Source organism: Tachyglossus aculeatus, chromosome 1 (assembly GCF_015852505.1).
Source record: "Tachyglossus aculeatus isolate mTacAcu1 chromosome 1, mTacAcu1.pri, whole genome shotgun sequence".
In the NCBI taxonomy this organism is placed as follows: Eukaryota; Metazoa; Chordata; class Mammalia; order Monotremata; family Tachyglossidae; genus Tachyglossus; species Tachyglossus aculeatus.
The window spans coordinates 120,195,666-120,218,395 of record NC_052066.1 but is presented as its reverse complement, the minus strand read 5'-3'; the positions used below and the strand labels follow the sequence as shown (position 1 = coordinate 120,218,395).

The 22,730-nt window shown below is 41.6% G+C and overlaps 1 protein-coding gene across 1 annotated transcript in view; it reads right to left on the bottom strand.

The window, feature by feature from the left end:
- Positions 1-4,951: 4,951 nt before the first annotated feature.
- Positions 4,952-22,730, bottom strand: part of NOL10 (nucleolar protein 10) — a 110,712-nt gene continuing 92,933 nt past the window's right edge. The window contains exons 18-21 of the mRNA XM_038743452.1: positions 18,483-18,656; positions 17,967-18,214; positions 8,962-9,064; positions 4,952-5,340 (exon numbers count right to left, since the gene is read on the bottom strand). Coding sequence (XP_038599380.1) covers positions 5,221-5,340; positions 8,962-9,064; positions 17,967-18,214; positions 18,483-18,656 — 645 coding nt within the window. The 3' untranslated portion in view covers positions 4,952-5,220. The remainder of the gene's footprint in view (positions 5,341-8,961; positions 9,065-17,966; positions 18,215-18,482; positions 18,657-22,730) is intronic.

The following is a 22,730-nucleotide window of genomic DNA, read 5'->3' as shown; positions in this document are numbered from 1 at the left end:
TTAAGGCGTGTGTTTAAAACGCCAATCTGATTTTTAAAAGGAAAATGTGATAATGGAGTAACTAGATGGTACCTTGGGTGCTGGCAGCGGGGCTCAGTGGAAAGAGCAGGGGCTTGGGAGCCAGAGGTTCTAATCCTGGCTCCACCACTTGTCAGCTGTGTGACTTTGGGCAAGTCACTTAACTTCTCTGGGCCTCAGTTACCTCACCTGTGAAATGGGGATTAAGACTGTGAGCCTCATGTGGGACAACCTGATCACCTTGTTCATTCATTCATTCATTCATTCAGTCATATTTATCATCATCATCAATTGCATTTATGGAGCACTTACCATGTGCAGAGCACTGTACTAAGCGCTTGGGAAGTACAAATTGGCAACATATAGAGACAGTCCCTACCTGAGTGCTTACTGTGTGCAGAGCACTGTACTAAGCGCTTGGGAAGTACAAGTTGGCAACATAGAGAGACGATCCCAACCCAACAGTAGACTCACAGTCTAGAAGGGGGAGACAGAGAACAAAACAAAACGTATTAACAAAATAAAATAAATAGAATAGATATGTACAAGTAAAATAAATAGAGTAATATGTACAAACATATATACATATATCCAGGTATATATTCACTCAATCGTATTTATTGAGCGCTTACTGTGTGCAGAGCACTGTACTAAGCGCTTGGGAAGTCCAAGTTGGCAACATAGAGAGACGGTCCCTACCCAACAGTGGGCTCACAGTCTAGAAGGGGGAGACAGAGAACAAAACCAAACGTATTAACAAAATAAAATAAATAGAATAAATCGATACAAATAAAATAGAGTAATAATACCTTGTATCCTCCCCCAGCACTTAGAACAGTGTTTGGCACATAGTAAGTACTTAACAAATGCCACCATTATTATTATTATTCATCTTGTTCACATTCAAGATGTCCCCTCTAAATTGTAAACTCGTGGGCAGGGAATGTGTCTACCAACTCTGTTATATTGTACTCTCCCAAACAGTACAGTGCTCTGCTCACAATCTCCTCCTCCCCATCCCCTTTGCCCTACCTCCTTCCCCTCCCCACAGCACTTATATGTATTTGTACAGATTCATTACTCTATTTTACTTGTACACATTTACTGTTCTATTTTGTTAATGATGTGCATATAGCTTTAGCTCTATTTGTTCTGACGATTTTGACACCTGTGTACATGTTTTGTTTTGTTGTGTCTCTTCCCTCTAGACTGTGAGCTTGTTGTTGGGTAGGGATCGTCTCTATACGTTGCCCACTTGTACTTCCCAAGTGCTTAGTACAGTGCTCTGCACACAGTAAGCGCTCAATATGATTGAATGAATGAATATGATTGATTGCTGTATAATTTCATTTATTTGATGCTATTGATGCCTGTCTACTTGTTTTGCTGGCTGTTTTCCCCCTTCTAGACGGTGAGACCGTTTTTGGGTAGGGATTGTCTATCTGTTGCCGAATTGTACTTTCCAAGCGCTTAGTACAATGCTCTGCGCTCAATGTAAGCGCTCAATAAATACAATTGAATGAATGAATGTACCTCACTGACTCTCGACTCTGCTGCCTTCAAGTCTCACACTTACGCCGTTTCCCGGGCTGTACTCAGTCAGTAGTGTTCTGCATATAGTAAGCTCTCAAAAAATACCATTGATTGGAGTTCCTTCTTTCCCCACAAAAGACCCCAGCTCTTCCTGAATTCAAATCCCACCTCCTCCAACAATCTTTCTAGGGAACGTCTACCAACTCTGTTGCACCGTACTCTTCTGAGCACTCAGTACAGTGCTCTGCAGATAATACAGGCCCAATAAATACCACTGATTGACTGGACTGAGCTGGAGCAGTATGGAGAAGCAGCGTGGCTCAGTGGAAAGAGCCCGGGAGCGTGGCTCAGTGGAAAGAGCTCGGGCTTTGGAGTCAGAGGTCATGGGTTCAAATCCCAGCTCTGCCAACTGTCAGCTGTGTGACTTTGGGCAAGTCGCTTCACTTCTCTGGGCCTCAGTTCCCTCATCTATAAAATGGGGATTAAGACTGCGAGCCCCCCGTGGGACAACCTGATCACTTTGCAACCTCCCCAGCGCTTAGAACAGAGCTTTGCACATAGTAAGTGCTTAATAAATGCCATCATTTTTATTATTATCACTGATTGATTGAAAGCTCTTTGCAGGCAGAAAACGTCATTTCATTATGTACTCCCCAAATGCCTAGTACAGTGCACCTATACCAAACGGGCACCCAATAAGTAGCTACCTCTAATGACCACCTGGCAAACATTCCAACAAACCTCTCCCCTTTCAATTCCCTAACACATAAAATATCCGCAGAAAACCACATTTCACTGAGGTCTTACACAGCCTTAATAGTGATAAAACTTGCAACTATCGGATCTGTTGAATGGGTCGCCCACACAATCGTTCCAACCAAGTTTCAGCTTTGAAAAACTTAAAAAGTTACAGGAATCGGTCTTCTGTTTTAATTCTGAGACTATCAGTCTGAGTAAGAGTACTTTATTCGGTGAGAAAACAAGGCAAAGATTTTCTATCACCAAAAATAAGATGAAGTTCAAGTTGTTAACAAATGACTGAAAAAATGATGTTATTGTACAATTAAAACTCCGCTTTCCAACTGTACAGGTTATTGAATACAGTTCAACATCAATTCTGTCCAGTAAAACTAACAATCCAGACCAAGTTTTAATCTGTCAAAAATCCATTCCAATATAAAACGTTTTAAAATCTCCTTATACAAAGCCCACAAAAACGGGGCAAGCTTTCAAAGTATTCACAAGTATCACTAGTTTGATAACCGTGCGTGTCCCACTCAATTTTCTAAAAGGCAATGTAAAATATTTTTTTCACTGAATCCTCTGGCTCTCCAAACACAATTAATAAAGAGTAATCTGCCAGAATGTGTTTGCACTACATATTTTGGATAGAAGATGACAGGTGTATGCCTGGATACACATACTTAACATGAGGCGCTCCAGGAGTGGAATCCCCGTGTTATAGAAGAACTGCCCGCATGTTAATACTTTTTTGTACTTTGTGCATGTTTGCACTTTCCAAGTGCTTAGTACAGTGCTCTGCACACAGTAAGCGCTCAATAAATACGACTGAATGAATGAATGTTAATAGTTGAATGAATGACGATACATAAATGTTAGGCAAAGGCTCTCAAGGCACTTTTATAGACATTATTAAATGAAAAATATTCACATTTTTCAAGTGGAGCATGGAAGCCCAGGGAAGGCGGGTGGCGGGATTCAGATCCCCAGACGCCCTTTCTGGCGCTGTTTAAGACCAGGATTTCCTCAGTTATGCCCTTCAAAGCCCATTCCACGGATCTCATACACCACCAGGATCTGTGTCTGGAATTTGGCAAGAAAACTGAGAACGTCTTAGGTTTCCACAATAATCAGACAGGTCTCTCTAGGAAAAACTTCCCTAAACTACTCAGAACAAGTCAACGACCAGAATTTCAAGGTGGTCTTTTAAAATTTAAGTTCTCATGATTTGCAGGAGGTAGGAACGTAACCACTTACAAAATGGCAGAACCGAGTGCAACAGATAACCACAGGAAGGTCTACGTGTCGTGAAATCCAAACAGGCCAGATGTGGAGTCTCTCTGGGGACACAGGGTCCGTGATTCCACTTTTTGGGTCTATTTCTAATTGTTTAGTATGCCAAAGAGGGCATTCATGGGGGAGAACTATACAGACTGGTCTTACATTTTGAATGTTAACCATTTTTCTTCACCTCTTCAGGCACTTGGGGTGAGTTGGTTGGAACACCTACTTTCAGAGCATGAGAGTGCCAGCTTTGAGGGGATGTGACTTCCAAGTGGGGGGGAGGACGGAGGCTTCCAGGGCTGGGACCTGCCCACACCCTACCCTAGACCAATGGGGGATGAAAAAGCCCCCCCAGTCCAGAGCTTTAAGGAGGGGAGATGGTTAAGGGTCATGAAGGGTGAAGAGAATCTTTATCTGGGCCCTAGTGTATCTTTAACTCTCTAAACAGATTCCAGAGTCAAGCACCTAGTACAGTGTGCTCTGTACCCAGTAGGGTCTCTCTCAATAAATACTTTTGATTGGTTGGCTTGGATCTGGGATGGGGCAGGAAAAAGTCTCCCACCTGGCCCTAAGGCCAGTAGGGCTGTCCAGATTGGGCATTCTGGCCAAGCTAATGATGCCTCTCATTTTTGGCCTACTCCAGGGTACTGTGGCCCTCTAGTAGTGCGGGGAGGAGTAGGGAGGCTAGGTGGTCCAGGTTACGCTGTTTGCCCTATCCCAATAATGGGGGGAGAAGTTCTGGAGCCATGGAGTGAGGAAACTATTACCATTTTTAAAACCTGAGCATTTACAAAACTGCTACTATATAATAAGCACTGTGTTAAGTGCTGGGGAAGATGCAAAATGACCAGATTGGGACACAGTCCCTCCCCCACACAGGGCTCACAGTCTAGGAAGGAGAACAGGTATTAAAGCCCCATTTTACAGATAAGGACACTAGCCCAGAGAAACCACGTGACTCGCCCAAGTCACACAGCAGGCAAGTGGCAGAGGTGGGGTGAGAACTCAGGTCCTCCGACTCTCAGGTCTGTGCTCTCTCCACTAGATCATACTGCTTCTCAAAACTGTTGGGGATAGGATTGGGCTTTCTGCAATGTCCCAAACATAGTCTTGATCCTGATCTTCACATTCCATAATTTCTGAAAAATCAAATACTCAACCCCTAAAGGTTCATTAAAGATCAGTTTCCCACTCTGCCGTTAGTGATAGGATGCAATCCAGAGGATTCTCATTTGAAGGATGATCATTTCAACCACCGCAACCGCTGCCCAGGGCTGAAAATTAGTTGCCACTCGCCAGTTTCCAGATCCCATTTTGGGCCTAGGTCAGAAAACCAATGAGTAATTTTCCTTGTTCTGCAGGTTGACTCTGCTGCCATCAGACTATTCGTATCTCGGCGATTTGAGAAACAACTTTTCAAAACAAACAAAAATCATCAACTATCAAAAAGATCCGTGTGCACGAAACACAAATCTGTCCGGTAATACATGCTAAACGGAGCAGGAAAAATGGTTTCATGGTGGTTTCATGTTGAGTGATAGCAGTTATTGCGGGAGAAAAGACTGTGGCCCCAAGCTTGAGTTTTAGCCCAGGATAAACTTCAATGGTTCGATTTTCTGGAGGCTTTGAAATACGCTTTTGCCATCAATGGAATGGCCGCCCTCTTCCACGCTTACTCTTCAGGTGACCGGCCGAGCGGCGAAGTCTCTTCCTTTCCAGGTGATGCTGCTTCTCTGCTTCATGCTGTTTCTTCTGCTGCTCTGACTAAAATATTTAAGTGGGGAGAGGAGAGGAAAGAGAAAGGGGGTGTTACCCAAGTCAAAAAGAGCAAATTCCTCCTCGCTTGCTAGTTCTGTCTTTTTGGCTGTCTATCTGGAGTTACGCAGGGTGAGTTTGAGACTGGACACGGACATGGTATGCACCACATTACTGAAAACAGCAGGAAGAACCAGACTATTTACTTTCACTATTTAAAGACCAGAAATCTTCCAGGGATAGGAGATCCCCTAGGCAAAAAGGCAACTCATCACCTGGTTTACTGTGATTTACACATCAAAAGACCAAAAATATTTATTCATTCTTTTCTCATAGATGCTGGTTAAGAATAAAACTTCCAGTTGATAGTTGGTTTCAATTCAGAAGGCACCTCCACCCCAATTTTAAGGGGGAAGAAAACATCTTAGAAATGTGGACACTGCCTGAATGAATTGAGGCTATGGATCAACCTTGAACATTTCAGTTCTTTGTTGATGGTTATCACTCTTCCAGTTCCCTTTCCCAGCAGTTTAGCCAAACCTTGAAAGGAACAGCACATTTCAGAACAGATTGAACGGAACAGCTATGTAGTTAACCCATGCAAAATTAACAAACACCAGTTGTTTTACTCTCTTATGAATATCAATTCATAAAGAGTCCAACTGCAAAATAGTTGAGAAAAGCAACAATTTCTATTACCAAGGCTTTATGAAAAGACTACTGTTCCCCAGACAATCCATTTAATTACTACTGGTTGCTGCATGTTCAGTTACGGACTCTCATACAGTGCGGTCAATTTTTTGTTACTCTGGAGCTAATTATCTAGTGTGCGGGATCTTTCAGGATTTGTTTTACAGGGCAGCCATTTCACTGTCTAGAACTTCTTCCAGACGGTGGATAGAGACAGGGAAAGGATGAGAAATTCATATCAGCCACTGTTAGCTGCTGCTCAGGGAAAAAAAAAAATGGAAAAATGCTTACGGGAAGTTTTTTGCATGTTCTTTGGATACATCAGTTATTCAAGCTACTGCAAGACCATGGATACCTGAGGACAGTGGCACCTCAGCTATTTCTAGCTAAGGCTGACATATTTTAACAGGAAATTCTTTAGATTAAAAAAAATTAAATCTTAAGGCTTTTAACTCCAATTGATAAAAAGGAATGGACTTGAAAATAAACGGCCACTGTAACATATTGTCTCTGACATATTGAAATATTTTAAAAGGAAATAATTCAGTACACCTACACTTGCAAGTTATGTCTTTTACAGTCTATGACAAGAGGCCACTTTAAACCACTTCTAGAGGTTTTTGCTACCTTGAGTAAAAAATATATATACTTTGAGGCTGATCTTTCCTATATTTTATTATGAAGAAGGAACTGAGTGTCTTGTCAGCACTTTCTAATTTGAAGCGGCTATAAAAAATCTGCACCTGAGCCCAGTGAAATGCGTTGAAATGGGCTGTCAATGTCATTCCTATCAGTTCCCACGGTTGGTGAGCTCCTGAAATACTGATTCCTCTCCCAGCTGCATTAGGCTGCAGAACTCTGGCCAGACTTATCATTTTTAGAATTCCAGGGAGAACATGTACAAGGTGTTGGAAAACAGTTACCCATTAACGCTGTATAATGTAGGGTATGGATCTTTTGGGGAAGCAAAACATAAATAATGAGGTGATTGTCCCCCCCCCCCCTCCAAAAAAAAAGTAAGATTTAAATGTCAAAAGTCCTGAGTGCTATTTAAGTCTTTATTTTCATGATTCATATGTAATAGCTACATGGCAAGCACTTCTTTGAAACTATTACTCCCATCCAACATTTGTGAGGGCTGCAACTGGCAGAGGAAGAACATTCAACATCACAGCTCCCTGATAGAATTCATAGGAAAGGTAAGATCATTTTGCTTAATTTAGGTCTTCACACTCCGGGACCATTACAAAAAGCATCAAATCATGGTTTTGAGGTTAGGGCTCTTTAATGGAGTGAGAAGAATATGACATATAAGAATGTGAGATCACGACAATCTGACAATGGGTGCCAAATGCCCAAGGAGATGCCAGACTTTTTATAGAGTAGAAAGAAGGGAAAGTCCCCAGGAAAGAAATAATTAAAAAGGACAAATCACTCAGTTATTAAATTCCAAACTACATGTCCATTCTATTGCCTACTGTGATGCCACTGAGAACTGATCCTGTAAGTGCACTAAATCAATTTCAATTGACCCTGGCAGATTTAAGATGGACTTGGAGATTGCCTTAAGTTCATTTTGTCTGTGAAAACATCGTGATAAATTTAGCCGTGTTTTAAATTCTACACTTGAGGTTTTGATGTTTTCATCCTAATTTAAAACCGACGACTTGAAACTAGGTTCCATCAGATCAAATCGATTCAGCCTGACCCCCGATGGCAAATGGGTGTCTGGAGATTAGCAGTCTGAGGAGGCCCCTTCAAGGGTGGCAGTTCAGATCCCAGACATGGCGTGATTTATGAGGGTCAGGAGAGCAATGGTGACTTTTTCCCAGGGAGGCCTGGCTCCCCTCCCTCTCCAAGCCCGCGGCCACCAGGAATCTGTGGGCCCTGCCAAGCCCTTGGCTGCTACCCGGACACATCATTCGGCTGCTCACCGGGCCCTGGATGACTAGCTGTCCCAACTGTCCCAGAAGACAGCCGACTTCAGCTTATTTAGCTGGAGTAGGGTAGCAGAGAGGAAATACCCACTGCAGGAAAGCTAGCTGAGTTGAAAAGGGCTTCAACTTGTGGACTAGGAAAACAGGTGCCTAATGCAGAGTGTCTTTGTCTTGTCCTCACTGAGGCAGTGTTTGGAATGATATGGGGCAGAATCCATGGCTCTCCTTTCGCTAAGTGGTACAAGTGACCTTTAACTTGTTTCATTAAGCAAAGGAATCCAAAATACCCAGGGCCATGTCATCTTGCACTACAAAGCAGAGCTGCTTTGTGATAGGCATGTTAAAAAAGAACAAACCAGGTTCAGGCAGGGGATGCACTACCCAGACGACAGCTTTTTCTGCAGAAAAATCACAAAATTACGAGCATCCAGCAAAACAGGCTTGTCACTGGTGAAATTAAAATTTACAGTTAGCACTCTTGCTCTAGGAAGGTGCTCTGTACCCGCAGTTGTTTTAGCTAGTTGGAACATTGGTTTTAAACTCCATTTCGAAAGACATCACCTCAGGCAGCCCAGCCACTCAGATACTACATGGGGGAACTGGTCCCTTACTAACTCTAGAAGGATTTGGGCTGGCCCCTAAATCACCAGCCCAGCTTCCTTGAAGACCTGGCAATCCAACGTGGCTTCGTCCACTTCAAGAAATAAATGCCCAAACTGGGCCGGTCCTGCCTCTGGATGAAACATTCAAATAGGGAACTTGTGCATCCCAGAAGAGAAAAGCTTGGGAAGTCTGAAACCACTGTGAGGTCAGCAACACACAGAATGTTGCTTGAGGCTGACATCCTTCGGGTGGAAGTTGAGATCATCTCACGGATCGACTGAGAAGGGAAATATACTATTTTCTAATGCTTTACGCTTCTCTAAGGCAGAAAGACGAAGGATTTAACTTGCCTCTGTGTATGCTGCCTTTCCATAAGCTATGTAAAAGGAAAAAAACTTACCCTCTTTAATGTGAATGTCAACTGCTTGCTACCAACGGTGGTATCAGACACATTCAGGGTTCCAAGTTTTGCTTCTAGCTTCAAACGATCTTCAAGAGGTTTTCTGTAGAGGTGGATGGAAAATAAAGATACATTTCTTTCCATTACCTTACAAATTAGAGGACTGTTTACATAACAGAAGTCATCCATTCAGGCCAAAAAAAAAGGAGCTTTCAACAGCATCAGGGAAGATTTGAAATGACATTATTTATGTTCAGTACTTAAGTTAGCATACCAGTTGGCAAAAAAAAAAAAAAAAATCACCGATTAGTCAATGATTTGGGAAAATGACAATGCCACACTATTTAATGGTTCACCTTCACCAACCCAAAACATTATCCAAAATAGGACCTAACCCTCTTTCCTAAGCTCTTTAAGTATTTGTTGGTCAACATAAAAAAATGCCCTAAAGTATAATTTGAACAATGCTCACAAATGATGTTTGAGCATTAATAGTTATCCGAATTTTATAAATGAAGAGACACTGTGAAATGAAATTACTCGGTCCAATGCTAATCAGCATTGGAAGGAAAAACACAGTGATTGTTTCCAGCATTAGGAATGTGTTTAGCTCTATCGATCGCAATGCTTCTTTCAGGTATAACTATTGCCCTCACTCACTTCACTCCTCTAATGCCAACCTACTCACTGTACCTTGATCTTGTCTGTCTCACCACCAACCCCTTTTAGACTGTGAGCCCACTGTTGGGTAGGGACTGTCTCTATATGTTGCCAATTTGTACTTCCCAAGCGCTTAGTACAGTGCTCTGCACATAGTAAGCGCTCAATAAATACGATTGATGATGATGACCCCTAGCCCACATCCTGCCTCTGGCCCGGAACACTCACCCTCTTCACATCCAACAGACAATCGCTCTCCCCACCTTCACAGCCAGATATGAAGACACAGCCCCTCCAAGAGACTTTCCCTGACAAAGCCCTCATTTCCTCGTCTCCCACTCCCTTTTGCATCACTCTTGCACTTGGATTTGTTCCCTTTATTCACCCACCCTCAGCCCTGCAGCACTTTTGTACATATCCATAGTTTATTCATTTCTATTAATGTCTGTCTCCCCATCTAGACTATAAGCTCACTGTAGGCAGGGAACAAGCCTATCAACAATGTTACACTGTACTCTCCCAAATGCTCAGTACAATGCTCTCCGCACAGAAAACACTCGGTAAATATGATTGATCGACTGCCTCTCGAATGCCTAGTGTACTATGGATACACCTGAAACAAACCTGCCAATGTTTCTGTTGGACTTAACTGGTACAGTGCTCAACATTAAAGCAATTACCAATACTCTACTGCCTGGATCATTTTTCTAAAAAAAGTTCAGTTGACATCTTCCTGCACAAGATCTTCTGGTGGTTGTCCATCCATCTCAGCATCAAACAGAAAAACCTTACCATGGGCTTTAAAGCACTTAGTCAGCTCGCCCCCTCCTACCCCACAGTCTAGCCCACACACTTTGCTCCTCTAATGCCAGCTTGCTCACTGTCTACTTAACCTTGTCTAATTTGTCTACCTAACCGCCGACCCTCTGCCCTTCCTCTGACCTGGAGCACCCTACATCTCCATATACACCAGACTACCACTCCCTCCATCATCAAAAGCTTAGTAAAATCCTACCTCCTCCATGAGGTCTTCCCCAATTAAGACCTCTTTCCCAACTCCCTCTCCCTTCTGCACTGCCTATGAATTTAGATCTGTACCTGTTAAGCACTTGATAGTTACCCCACACTCAGTCCTACAGCACTTAGGGGACCTATCTGTAATTTATTCATTGATATTAATGTCTCTATCCCCCCTTTAGAATCTAAGTTCCTTGTGGGCAAGGAACACGTCTACCTAACTGTGTTGTACTGAACTCTCAAGTGCTTAGTACAGTGCTCTGCACAGTATGTACTCAATACCATTGATTAACTGACTGATTAAATTCTCATCGGCTCAGCAAATTTTGAAGGCTAAAATCCCAGGTGTTCTCCTCCTATTAAATATCTGTTTTGGATTACTCCACTGGAAGTCATACATTATCACATTTCTCCAAATTAAATAGACTGAAACTACTTTTCAGTTACATTTTTCAAAATTCTTAGAGTTTTTATGATTAGCCTCCATTTTTTTTAGCCCTTGGAATACTTTCTAAATGAATATCACCTACAAATGCAAGCAAGATTTTCTGGTCAGCTGACTGCTAAAATGTCTAATAATATTTGGTTAAATATTGGTGATTTAAGCAAAAATGTGGCATGTTTTCCAAACTGAACGACCATGTGATTACATACACACACACACATTTAATTTTTGGAAACGTGCCTTCTTTTACTCAAATAATTCTATGCCAATTAACTAAAAGTGCAGAGTCCTACTGAGCCCCTAAAGATAGTGCGATGCTACTGTATTATACATTACAAAATGACAGATTTACCTCGTTTTCAACTAGCAATGACCAAGCTTATCCCCTTAATTCAGTCTGAGATACCCACCAGCTAGTATTGCTATTTTCCAGATAATAATAATAAGCACTTTGCACCTTCAAAGTTCTTTTCTGACTAGTTTCAACATCTTTGAGACAGAGGTATTTATCCTGTGCAGGTGAAGAAAAGGAAGATGCTAAATGATTTGCCCAGGGCCACGGAAGGATTCCAATCGAAAGTCAGGATTACCATTTGTGACCTACTATAGTTTTCCCAAAGTACTTTCTCCTTGGCATGGCAAAAGCAAAACTGAACTCATAAGGAAAGAGAGGAAAAGAAATACAGGTGGGTGTCATCTTTGGAGGGGAACTGAGGAGGAAAAAAGGAACCGGCTTAAAGCACCAAAATACGCGCCGGCACATTCCCTTGAAGGTTCTACCTCTTTATAAAACAATAAACCATTGGTATTCAAAGCTAATAAGAGTTCTGAATAAGTCTGGAGCCACTGGGACTAGCTGGATTGTAAAGAACAGTAATTTGTGTGGAAAATGATTTTTCAAGTAAATTGAGTAAAATTACCGTCTTGTAAGAATGACCTTACTTCCTCCATGATCAGGAATTTAAATTCTGGTTTTTTTCCAATGTACTTTCAACGAGAACCTGTAAAAACTTGTTTAAGTCTATGCTATTTGGGAAGACAAGTTAAGCTTCGGCGTGAACTATGGCAGGAGATCAGTCGCTGACGGCGACTGTGTTATGAGATTTCTACATTAAAGACAGCTCCCTTCGAAAGTCAATTTGGTGAACGTAGGTGCTAACCTGCAACTCTTCACATGACTGCTTGCACAGCACTTCAGAAGCAATTGAAAAAAAAGACAGGCATCAGGTGTTAAATATCAGAAAGCATCCTTGAAAATGCTCAAATTCTACAGGAAGGAAAAAAAAATTCCAAGCTAAAATAAGATTACATTAGTACCTCCCAAACTAGGAGGACATTAAAAAAGCTGCTTTACGCATGTTTAGAGATTTGTGAAATTTTCACACAAGACTTTGCTTAGGTATGTTCTGTTCACAGAAGATGACAAAATCTATGCAAATTAAATGAAATCTAATCTAGATTTGGGGGATAATATCAAAACTAGGAAAGTATAATCAAGGAAGAGCTAAAGTGGAAGCATTAATTAGTATTTAGTCAAAAGGTGAGGTTATTTCATCTGGAGAAGAGGGCTATGAAGAAGAGGGTCACACAGCAGTCTTTAGCACATGAAGGACGAAACAGGGTTTAAATCAAAGCAAGAGGAATTCACACTTGACAAGGAAAACCTTGGTTATAGTAGCTGTGGAATAACACACTATGCTCCTATGGGAAATCATAAGCTCATTCCTTACAGCACTGACAAATTGTTATGTAGTTTTATACATATCCTTATACTTTCCCATTGCCCTTATCTGTAATTTATTTTACCTCTGTCTCCCCCACTAGACTGTTAGCTCCTTGAGGGCACGGAATAGTGTCTACTAACTGTTATATTTCTCCAAGCGCTTAGTACAGTGCTCTACACACAGTAACCTCTCAATAAATACCACTGACTGACTGTTGGCTGGGATGGTTTTAAGGACAGTTGGTACTGACTGGTAATGGATGATGGACTGGATGATCTCTTGAGATTTCTTCTAGCCTGCAGAATGTATAATCCAAACTGGACACAGAACAATTCTTAAATGAACTTGTCTAGGAATTAAGGTCGAGCACTTAGCTTCTCTATTAAGGGACAAATCTGATTTACTCCTCTCTAGGGCCTTTTTTTGTACTCAATTGTCTGAATGAACATGGACGGCACGAATACACGAAATCCCCAGATAATCCAAAAACCTCGCCAGAGCAAGTGGCTTCATTCGTCTCCCCAATCAAGTATTTTGCTCAAGCACTGAGTGAGCAACAGATTGATAAATTTATATCTTTTTTGTTCTGCCTCTCCACTAATGAGCAGAGAAGTAGCCAAAATGAAGGCAGAAGAAAGAAGAGGGTAAGACAAACTACAAACCAGATAATCAGCCATTGAACTATTAAGTGACTGTGCAGAGGGTTATTAAAAGTTCTGTTTTAAATGTGCTCATGTGTTACAAAGGCTTTCTTTGTTAATTGGTCTGCAAGGAAGCTACTAGGGCAGCATCCCACCCACTCTGATGAGAAAGTTCCACCAAATATGGTGGGAAGGATTACGTCGTCTAAGCCCAATACGGGAGTGTAAAATGGAAAATGTGCACATGAAAGACTATCTTTGGCAATACGCAGTAACTGTTCATGTCCACTGAAGAACCCGCACAGAGTGGCAAAGTGCACCCTATATGGCTTTCCAAAGGATAGGAGGCCGCCGACGTCTTAATTATGTTGACAGGCTCTAGCTTTCTGACTTATTTGATAGCAATAAAGCCTCAATTGTTATCCCTACAGTGGGAGAACTGCATTTTTGTCCCTTTGTTATACATAACTGAATGAAGTTTTCCTCCAATTTTCCAAAAAGATTCTCTTTTGGCTTAGAAAAAGAATGGAAAGGTTTATGCCAAAAGGAACTTTTTTACTTAGAAATGAGAGGAGGGAAATGGAACTTCAGAGTGGTTACGTTTTCAGCTTTAAGCATAATGGCCGTACCAGAAGCAATGGAAAACACATTACCCATCACTTCAAAAACTTGTGCTTTACCACTTTTGATATTACTAAAGGGGGTATATTTAAATACGAACATTAAGACTACAGTTCAGGCATTTCCATTATGCCGTGAAACACATCAATATCCTTTAATCCTACAATATAGGTCACTTCATAAATGTGTGAGCATAATTAATCGCTCCTGTCACTGGCAACAATGTGGCGAATCTAAGACCAAACTCCTAAGAGACTCAAGCTTCTCGGTAACACTGAATCACTTGTGCGGACATCCTATTGATGGTAAGAACCAGATTTCTTATTTATGTGCTATGGTGCTGATTCCTTTCTTTCCCGCTTCAGAGCTGAAACTAAAAAAGTCACAGCTTCAAGCCTACGAGTGAGACACTCTACTCTAAAGCTACTTGCATTTTTTTTTATAACGAGGACTTTTCTTTGAAACCAAAAAATGAAAATTGAGATCAATTTTACTCTTTACAAGGAAAAAGGCTACTCAATGAGCTACTTGGAAATTGTGAAAAAATCCATTATAAATAAAAAAAATGAGCCTCAATTATACTGTGAGGAAGAAATGTTGGTCCCTAACAACTGAATTCCATTTGACTTTTAGTTCCTATAGGAAGGGAACATACATTTTGCTTCTGCTCTGCTCTCCCAAGCACATCATACAGTATTCAGCAGATGCTAAATAAATGCCACTGATTGAATGCTGCGAAGGGCAGAATAAGCTATACGCAATTGGAATTTTACAAAAATCAATCACCCCATGTGTAAGCAGACCTTTGCACGGCCTTTTCCCAAAGAAAACGGTTAACTTATTAATTATGACTGATTCATAAAAGTTTACCTTTTATTCTTTTCCCCCTATTATTCTGCTACAATTCATGTCATTCAGAGACAGTGCCTATATTACTTCTGTCAATCACCTTCAAAGTCATAACCTACTATTTCCCTCAAATTATGGCCTATAATAATTTCTTCTGTTTAGAAACAACTGCTTCAAACACTAGCTGAAGCCGTAAGTTACTTTAAGTTTCTCAAAGTGAGTACTTTTCGTCTGGTGCATGCCACCGATTCTCTCTGCCATTTTCATTATCTCATTTCCTGATTCACCCATTACCTTCTTGAGTCGGGTGATTTTTTTTTTTAAATGGCATTTGTTAGCACTTACTATGTGCCTGGTGCTGTACTAAATGCTGGGGTAGATACAAGGTAATCAGTTTGGACAACAGTCCCTGTCCCACATAAGGCTCCCGGTCTCAATGCCCATTTTGTAAATGAAGTAACTGCGGCCCAGAAAAGTGAAGTGACTTGCCCAAGGTCATGCAGCAGACAAGTGGCAGAGCCAGGATTAGAACACAAGTCCTTAACACTCCCAGGCCCATGCTCTATCCACAAGGCCATGCTGCTTCTCTGACCAAATGAAAGCAAACCAGAAGACAAATGAACATTCAGAAAATCAAAGGTGGGGGGGGGGGGGGGGGGGGGGGGGGGACGGACTCTTGAAGAAGTGTATTTCATTTCCTGTAAGCAAGACTACATTGAACTAATTTCAGAAAATCCCAGTCCTGAAAAGGCCAAGAAACTTTTTGGGAATTTGAACATGGGCATTTTTTAGCTTCTTCATTCAGGTGACAGGCTTAAAGCTCTCTTTGCTCTTCTACCACTTGGGATTTATTTTATTTTGTTAGTATGTTTGGTTTTGTCTCCCCCTTTTAGACTGTGAGCCCACTGTTGGGTAGGGACTGTCTCTATATGTTGCCAATTTGTACTTCCCAAGCGCTTAGTACAGTGCTCTGCACACAGTAAGCGCTCAATAAATATGATTGATGATGATGATGATGATGATGATTTCAGTGTGTCACGTGAGGCTTGGCATCAACCAATCAATCATATTTGAGTACTTCCTGTGTGCAGAGCACTGTAATAAGCTCTTGGGTGAGTACAATATAACAATACTCTCCCCCTCTAGACTGTAAACTCATTATGAGCAGGGAATGTGCCTGTTTATTGTTATATTGTACTCTCCCAACCGCTTAGTACAGTGATTTGCACACAGTAGGCACTCAATAAATATGATTGACTGAATGAGTATAACAGAGTTTGTAGACCCATTCCCTGCCCACAATGAGCTTACAGTCTAGAGTAGATACAATTCTTGGTCTGGAAATTATCAGCGGGGAAATCTCACCAAAGTTAACTATGGTTCTATAATCTTCAGGTTGGACTACTATAATGTAGCTGAATGAGGCCAACCCTGGAAACTACCCAGGAGCTTCAGAGTATGACCTCGTAGCTTATTATATCACATCATCTCACCCCCACACTAGTCCTTACTTCACCCTGCTGCTGGACTGTAAGCTCCTTGTGGACAGAGCACGTGTCTATCAATTCTCTTATAATGTACTCTCTTAGTAAAGTCCTCTGTACACAGAGGACTCAGTAAAAATGCTTGATTGATTACCTGGATCATCTTTCTAAAACACTTTTCAATTCACATCTCCCAACTCCTCAAAAGTCACCAAAGGTTGCCCATTCACTGCTGCATCAAACAGAAATTCCTTACCGTCTGGCTTGAGGGCACTCAAACAGCTCGCCCCCTGCTATCTTACCTTGCTGATTCCCCACTATAACCCAGCCCATGTGCCAATACTAACCTAGTCACTGTCCCTTCATTTCATCTATCTTGCCACTGACCACTCTCCCACATCCTCCCTTGCCTGGGACTCCCTCCCCATTCATATATGACAGACCACCAGCCTCCCCACCTTCAAAGCCCTAAGAAAATCACCTTTCTTCCAAGAGGCCTTCCCTATACCCTCATTTCTCTTACTCCCTCTCCCTTTGTGTTGCCTACGTACTTGGATCTGTACTCTTTAAGTACCTGATATTCACCTCCACCCTTAGCCCTAGAGCACTTGTGCATACCCATATTAGACTTTAAGGTCTGTTTCCCCTTCTAGACTATTAAATTGTCTGTTGCACTGTATTCCCCCAAGAGCTTAGTATGGTACTCTGCACACAGTAAGCACTAGATAAACGCAACTGATTGAACCACAAAGCAGGAGTTGTTTGCTCACAGGCCTAAGAGTCCCACTCGCCAACCAAATGCCATTCAGGTGGTGAACGTGAGGGGTGTCTAACTACTCGGCACTCTTTGCTGCAGGACTCCCACTTCAGTGAAAAGCAGGACCTTCCAGCAGGTTACCCACCACATTCGCTCACACTGTGTCACCATTAGTGACAGTTTCTATACTACTCCAAATTTAAAAGGTAGTTACAGTTACATAAGACACACTGCCAAGTAAGTGCATGCTCTAGTAACTAGCTGCCTGTATGCTGCTAATATAACTGAAGATACTGACTAAGGCACAAGAGCTCTGCTGCCGCTTGGACCTTGGTTACCTCTGAGGGTCTCTTTTGCATCAGCCTCATCGTGGAGTGCAGTCTACCTGTTAATAGTACCACTACTGTCACTGCAATGGCTCTGTTATATTCCCTTTCCCTTTAGGGGTGCCATTTGTTTCTCAGGCTATTTATTCTCATAACACCTGCTTGAAGAAAGAAGGGTCTGGGGTTCACAGTTCCAAGATTTACACGTCACGGAGTCAGAGGCAGAGTTGTACCCATGGGCAGGACTTTTGATAACTCTAAAACTACCACGGTAAAATCTAAATGACTGACTCCTAATGCTCTGCCCAAGATGCCTCACTTTAAAGCTTGGAGTGAAGCGGGCTTCCACCTCCTCTTCCCCAAAGAGGAAGGCCAAGGTGACTGAATGGGCAGTGTGCCAGCGCAGGAAAAAGAGTAAGTGCCCCGACTTCACGTGGAGATCTGAGAATGACCCCACCATGCTAAATGAAATGTTCCTTACTTCATTAACTTTTGCTTTTTGGCAGAATCCTTGAAGCTTCTGAATTCTTCTCCTGCTTTGATCTCATAAAACTGGGGCTTCAGTACTGTTTGCTGATCCTCCTTGAGCCTTTCCTGCCGCCTCACTTTTTCCTCTTGGTGGATAAGTTTTCGCTGTTTCCTGACCTCTTCAACCCAGTCTTTTTCATCATCTGAAGTCTCAGAACTTTCCGCATCACTTGGTTTTCCTTCCCGTTCGTTCTCCTCTTCCTGAAGACAAAAATAGTCAATGGAAGCACACATTTCCCCACCGCCCCCACAACACCTTTTACAACAGCTTTTGCCTAAACAGAGTACGTGACCATCTCTACATTACTCTAATTTTATGACAGCTTTAATTATAATTTTCAAGTGAAACTTGCAGTTCATCTGAAATTCTAACTCTGCAAACACACCAGCCTCTCGTTTTAAAGTCATATGCCAAAAGATGGAATACAAAATGATTTTAAGCCACCCCAGAGGGCAGGATGTCAATTACCTGTTCCAGAGCTTCTTGTTGTTCCAGAAGTCGCAGCTTCTTTTTCCTTTTCTCACTGACTTTAGAAACAAGAGGATTCAGAAGTCTAAATTCTTCACTCTTCTCATCCACCTGGAAATCGGGGTTCTCAAACATAACTTTGAATCGATCATCGGAGAGAATGTTGGGTACGCTCTAAAAGACAGAGGGGGAAAAGATCATTATTAGCATGTTTCAAAGTTAAACACTGCAAACATCTGGCTGGGAAAAAAAAATGACAAAAATTTCTCTCAATTACAGCTTTCAGTAGTTACAAAGCAAGAAGCTGAATAAAGCATGAATTAATCATCACCAAATTTCTTCAGAACCAGACTCACAGAGAACTTTCCAAATGCCCCTAGGTTTTAACTCCCACCACTAAGACAGCCCCCATTAATCAACTTCTCAGGTGGTCAGTTCTACTTGGCTCTCATGCACTCAGAGCAAGCAATTATTCCTCAGATAGGCCTGTGTCTTTTTTGGCTTAACGCAGAACACATTTGTCAGATTTGTTCAATCAGTGTTCAAGAAAAACCTTTTTCAGAATTATGAGATTTTAGGCTTAAAACCAAGCATTATTAATGAAAAACAATTCCAGACCTAACGTTCAGGACTGAACAAAAAGCCGTATTATGCTTAAAAAGAAATATAGAAAAAAATGAAACCAGCAGGTTTCTCTGACTAGAACATGTTAGCCTTTGCATGACTTGGAATTCTTTCCAGGCAACTTCATTATTTTGTTCTTTTTGACTACTTAATCATCCTCAAGAGAATGGGGCAAGATAATCTGGAAGTCCCACGACTTAAGGTAAATTAACACGCCCTCCTCCCAATTCCTATAGAAACATGTTTCATTTTTAAGGAGGCATTTCATCAATCGTATTTATTGAGCGCTTACTATGTGCAGAGCACTGTACTAAGCGCTTGGGAAGTACAAATTGGCAACATATAGAGACAGTCCCTACCCAACAGTGGGCTCACAGTCTAAAAGGGGGAGACAGAGAACAAAACCAAACACACTAACAAAATAAAATAAATAGAATAGATATGTACAAGTAGAATAAATAAATAGAGTAATAAATATGTACAAACATATATACATATATACAGGTGCTGTGGGGAAGGGAAGGAGGTAAGATGGGGGGGATGGAGAGGGGGACGAGGGGGAGAGGAAGGCATTTGTTTTTTAAGAGTCTGTATAAGTATATCCATAGTTCTCCAGTTTTCCAACAACATGGAAGTTGCAGATTTGCAAAACCCCATCTTATGGAAAACTTACCATGTAATGCTCACCTGTTCAGATACCATGTGCACATGCAAATACCAGTTCCCATGACCCAGCGGACTTACTACATACAAACAGGCTTATGTGACCGGACAAGTATTCCTGAATTCCCTAATGATGTCCTAACTGAAACTTGGGTTCTGGCAAGAAAGGGTATGAATATTTATTCTCTATGCACCCTAGAGCAAAGATGAAACACAGCCTACCTAGACTACATTATTTGATTTAACTTGGTGGAAAAGTTGAAGACAACCACATTTTAGATTAACACTTAGAAATGAAAAAAAAAAACACCTTTCTGAGCCAGCTGCAAAAATACCACCACCAGGGGCTTTCCCTGGTCCAATTATTTGTTTTCACAGCTGTCTAGAAAGGAAAAAATAAAAAAGGGTTTGGTTTAGGTTGGAAATGTTTTGTAAGTTTATGAATGTCTAGCTAGTGATTTACCCTAAAACAAACTAATAAGCCAAAACGTAATCACCTGCCACTACAGGGAGATATTCCAAACAGCCTTTACCTAAGAATATACTACTACTTCACAAAGCCTAGGAGTCTGTTCTGAAGAGGATATTTACAACTGATACTTCTGATAGAGCTCCCTTTATCCATGACCATCAAAGCATTTTATAGAGATCAATGCTTTGAATAACTCATAAAAAAATGTTGAAAAATCATAGCTACCATTGCCCACTTGGAAAGGCAGAATGTTAAAAAAAAAAAAAAAAAGATACCGTTGCCGATGTTGCAAACTGATTTGGCAAAATAGCTTCCAAGCAGCAACCTTCTAGCGTGGTGATTTATTATTTTGATTCAAAGTTCCAAGTCTTATTTAATCATCTCTGAATCTGTCAACACATCTCAGACACAGCCACCCAGACAAGGAACACCCATAGCTTGAAGACGTCTGTTGTTGCACTATGTCCCTTTGAACGAGCTGCTGCAGGAAAACACCATGAGCAAATGAGTGAAGCATTTAAGTTTGGAACGGAGGTGGCGGTCCTTTCCCTGATTTGAATGTTGCAAACAAAAATTGGCACACAAAGCTAACAAAAAGTGTATGTGCGTGTGTGCACATACACACACACACACCCCTCCCCATCCACCCCGTTTGTTGTTACAGAGCCATGATACAGGGTGAGGAGGAAGGTGACACCTAAGTAAAATGCCAAAACTGAAAGCTTAGGGAAATGTCTCTGAGGAAGGACTGATTTTAGGATTCCTTCTGCCTGAGCAGATACTAGATGACAGCATTATTGGAAGGGGCAAGTGAACCCCTTTCAAATTGGCATACACTTTCCACCTGGATTTGGTCCTTCTTTTCATCTGGTTCTAAAATTCAACATCTTTTCATTTACACATATTTCAGACAATAGGGAGAGGGGGCGGGGGCTACACTCCTTCTAAAGGTTTGCTTTGTAACAACAGATCAAAGTCAAAAAACGTTCTAATTAAAACTCTTTAGTTTGCCATCAGAATTGTTGATTGGTTAGATTTCATTTTATTTATTAGCAACCATTCTGCTCTGTTTGCCATCTAACAATTTTGACACTTGGCTGGTAACCACGACTTGGGCACATACATATAAATCTCCCTCGACTGTTAAAAGCTTCCACTGTACCAATGCTCCCACAAAACTGCACGGAACTAATTCCCAAAAGATTGTATCCAAAAGCAGCAGGAGCTATCACAGCTATTAAAGTGGCGGAGGTTTTGAAGATCTTAATTCAAAGTCAACACTAATTATCCGCTAATGGTTTTAATGCTTCATCTGAAGTATGGAGTACTGTAAGGAGGACCATTGTTCAAATATGTGAAAGGAGGCTCCTGACAGATTAAGCCTCTCTGGTTTGTGTTGTTCCTTTAAATTTTCTGTTCAGCTTAGGTGGGGGGGCTTCAGGGGGGCTGGGGAAACTGAGGTGATAGGAGGAGGGGAGTGAGAGGAAGAAAACAAGATTCCTCTTTCTACCTTCTTGACTTTTACTTTGCTGCCCTGGCCAGTTAAAACGTCTGGGTTGTGTCCTGGAACGAGGCAGGAAACGAGGACGGAGGAGGAAGTGGCAGAAGCCTCTTCCTCTGAAAATTTCTGACACCCAAATCACAGACACCAATAGTTATTATCCCACTTTCCACCTTCTTCCTCTTCTTCCATCTCCCCCTCAACAAAAGCCTATATTTGGTTGGAGTTACCCCTACCAATGCCAACTTGGACAATCAGAGGATTGCCCAAACATCAAACATGTTTAATTCTGCATGTCTGTAACTGTTCTATCTAGTCAGAGGCTCTGTGGTCGAGGCACAATCCCAAGAATGCTTTTTTAAATGAATGACAGTATGAAAGAAAACTGGAGGGGAGGATGCACCAGGGTTTGGGACCTGGAGTCTGTGCAGGCAGAACAGAGAAGGCCACCAATAAACAAAAGAAGATGTGGAAATGACCACAGCAGCAGAAATAGATAGAACAGGATAGGTAGTCTGGACTATATGTCAAAGAGTCTTGAAGGCTGTTGCTAAAACCGTCATATTTCAACGCTCTCAAATTACAGGGCTATAAACAAAGTTATGTGACAATCATAAACCTGCTGTGTCTACTTATCAATGGTACTTACTGAGTGCTTACTAAATGTAGAGAACCGCAGTAACCATTTGGGAGAGTACAATAGAGTCAGTGGACACTATCCCTGCTTAGAATCTGACGTGGGGGGACAGACATTAAAATGAATTACAGACAGGTGGAACAGTAGAACACAAGGCTATGAACATAAGTGTTATGTGGGCCGCAGAGGGATGCCAAAGTGCTTAGTGGAGCACTTATCAATAGAGAAAATTTCAATGCCATAGTTCCATAAGTTCTAACAGTCAAGAGGCCTAACTGGTGCTGCCTGGATTTTGGCCACCAGGTTGTGATTCTTTCTGATCACACAAGGAAACGTTTCAGAAACACCAGG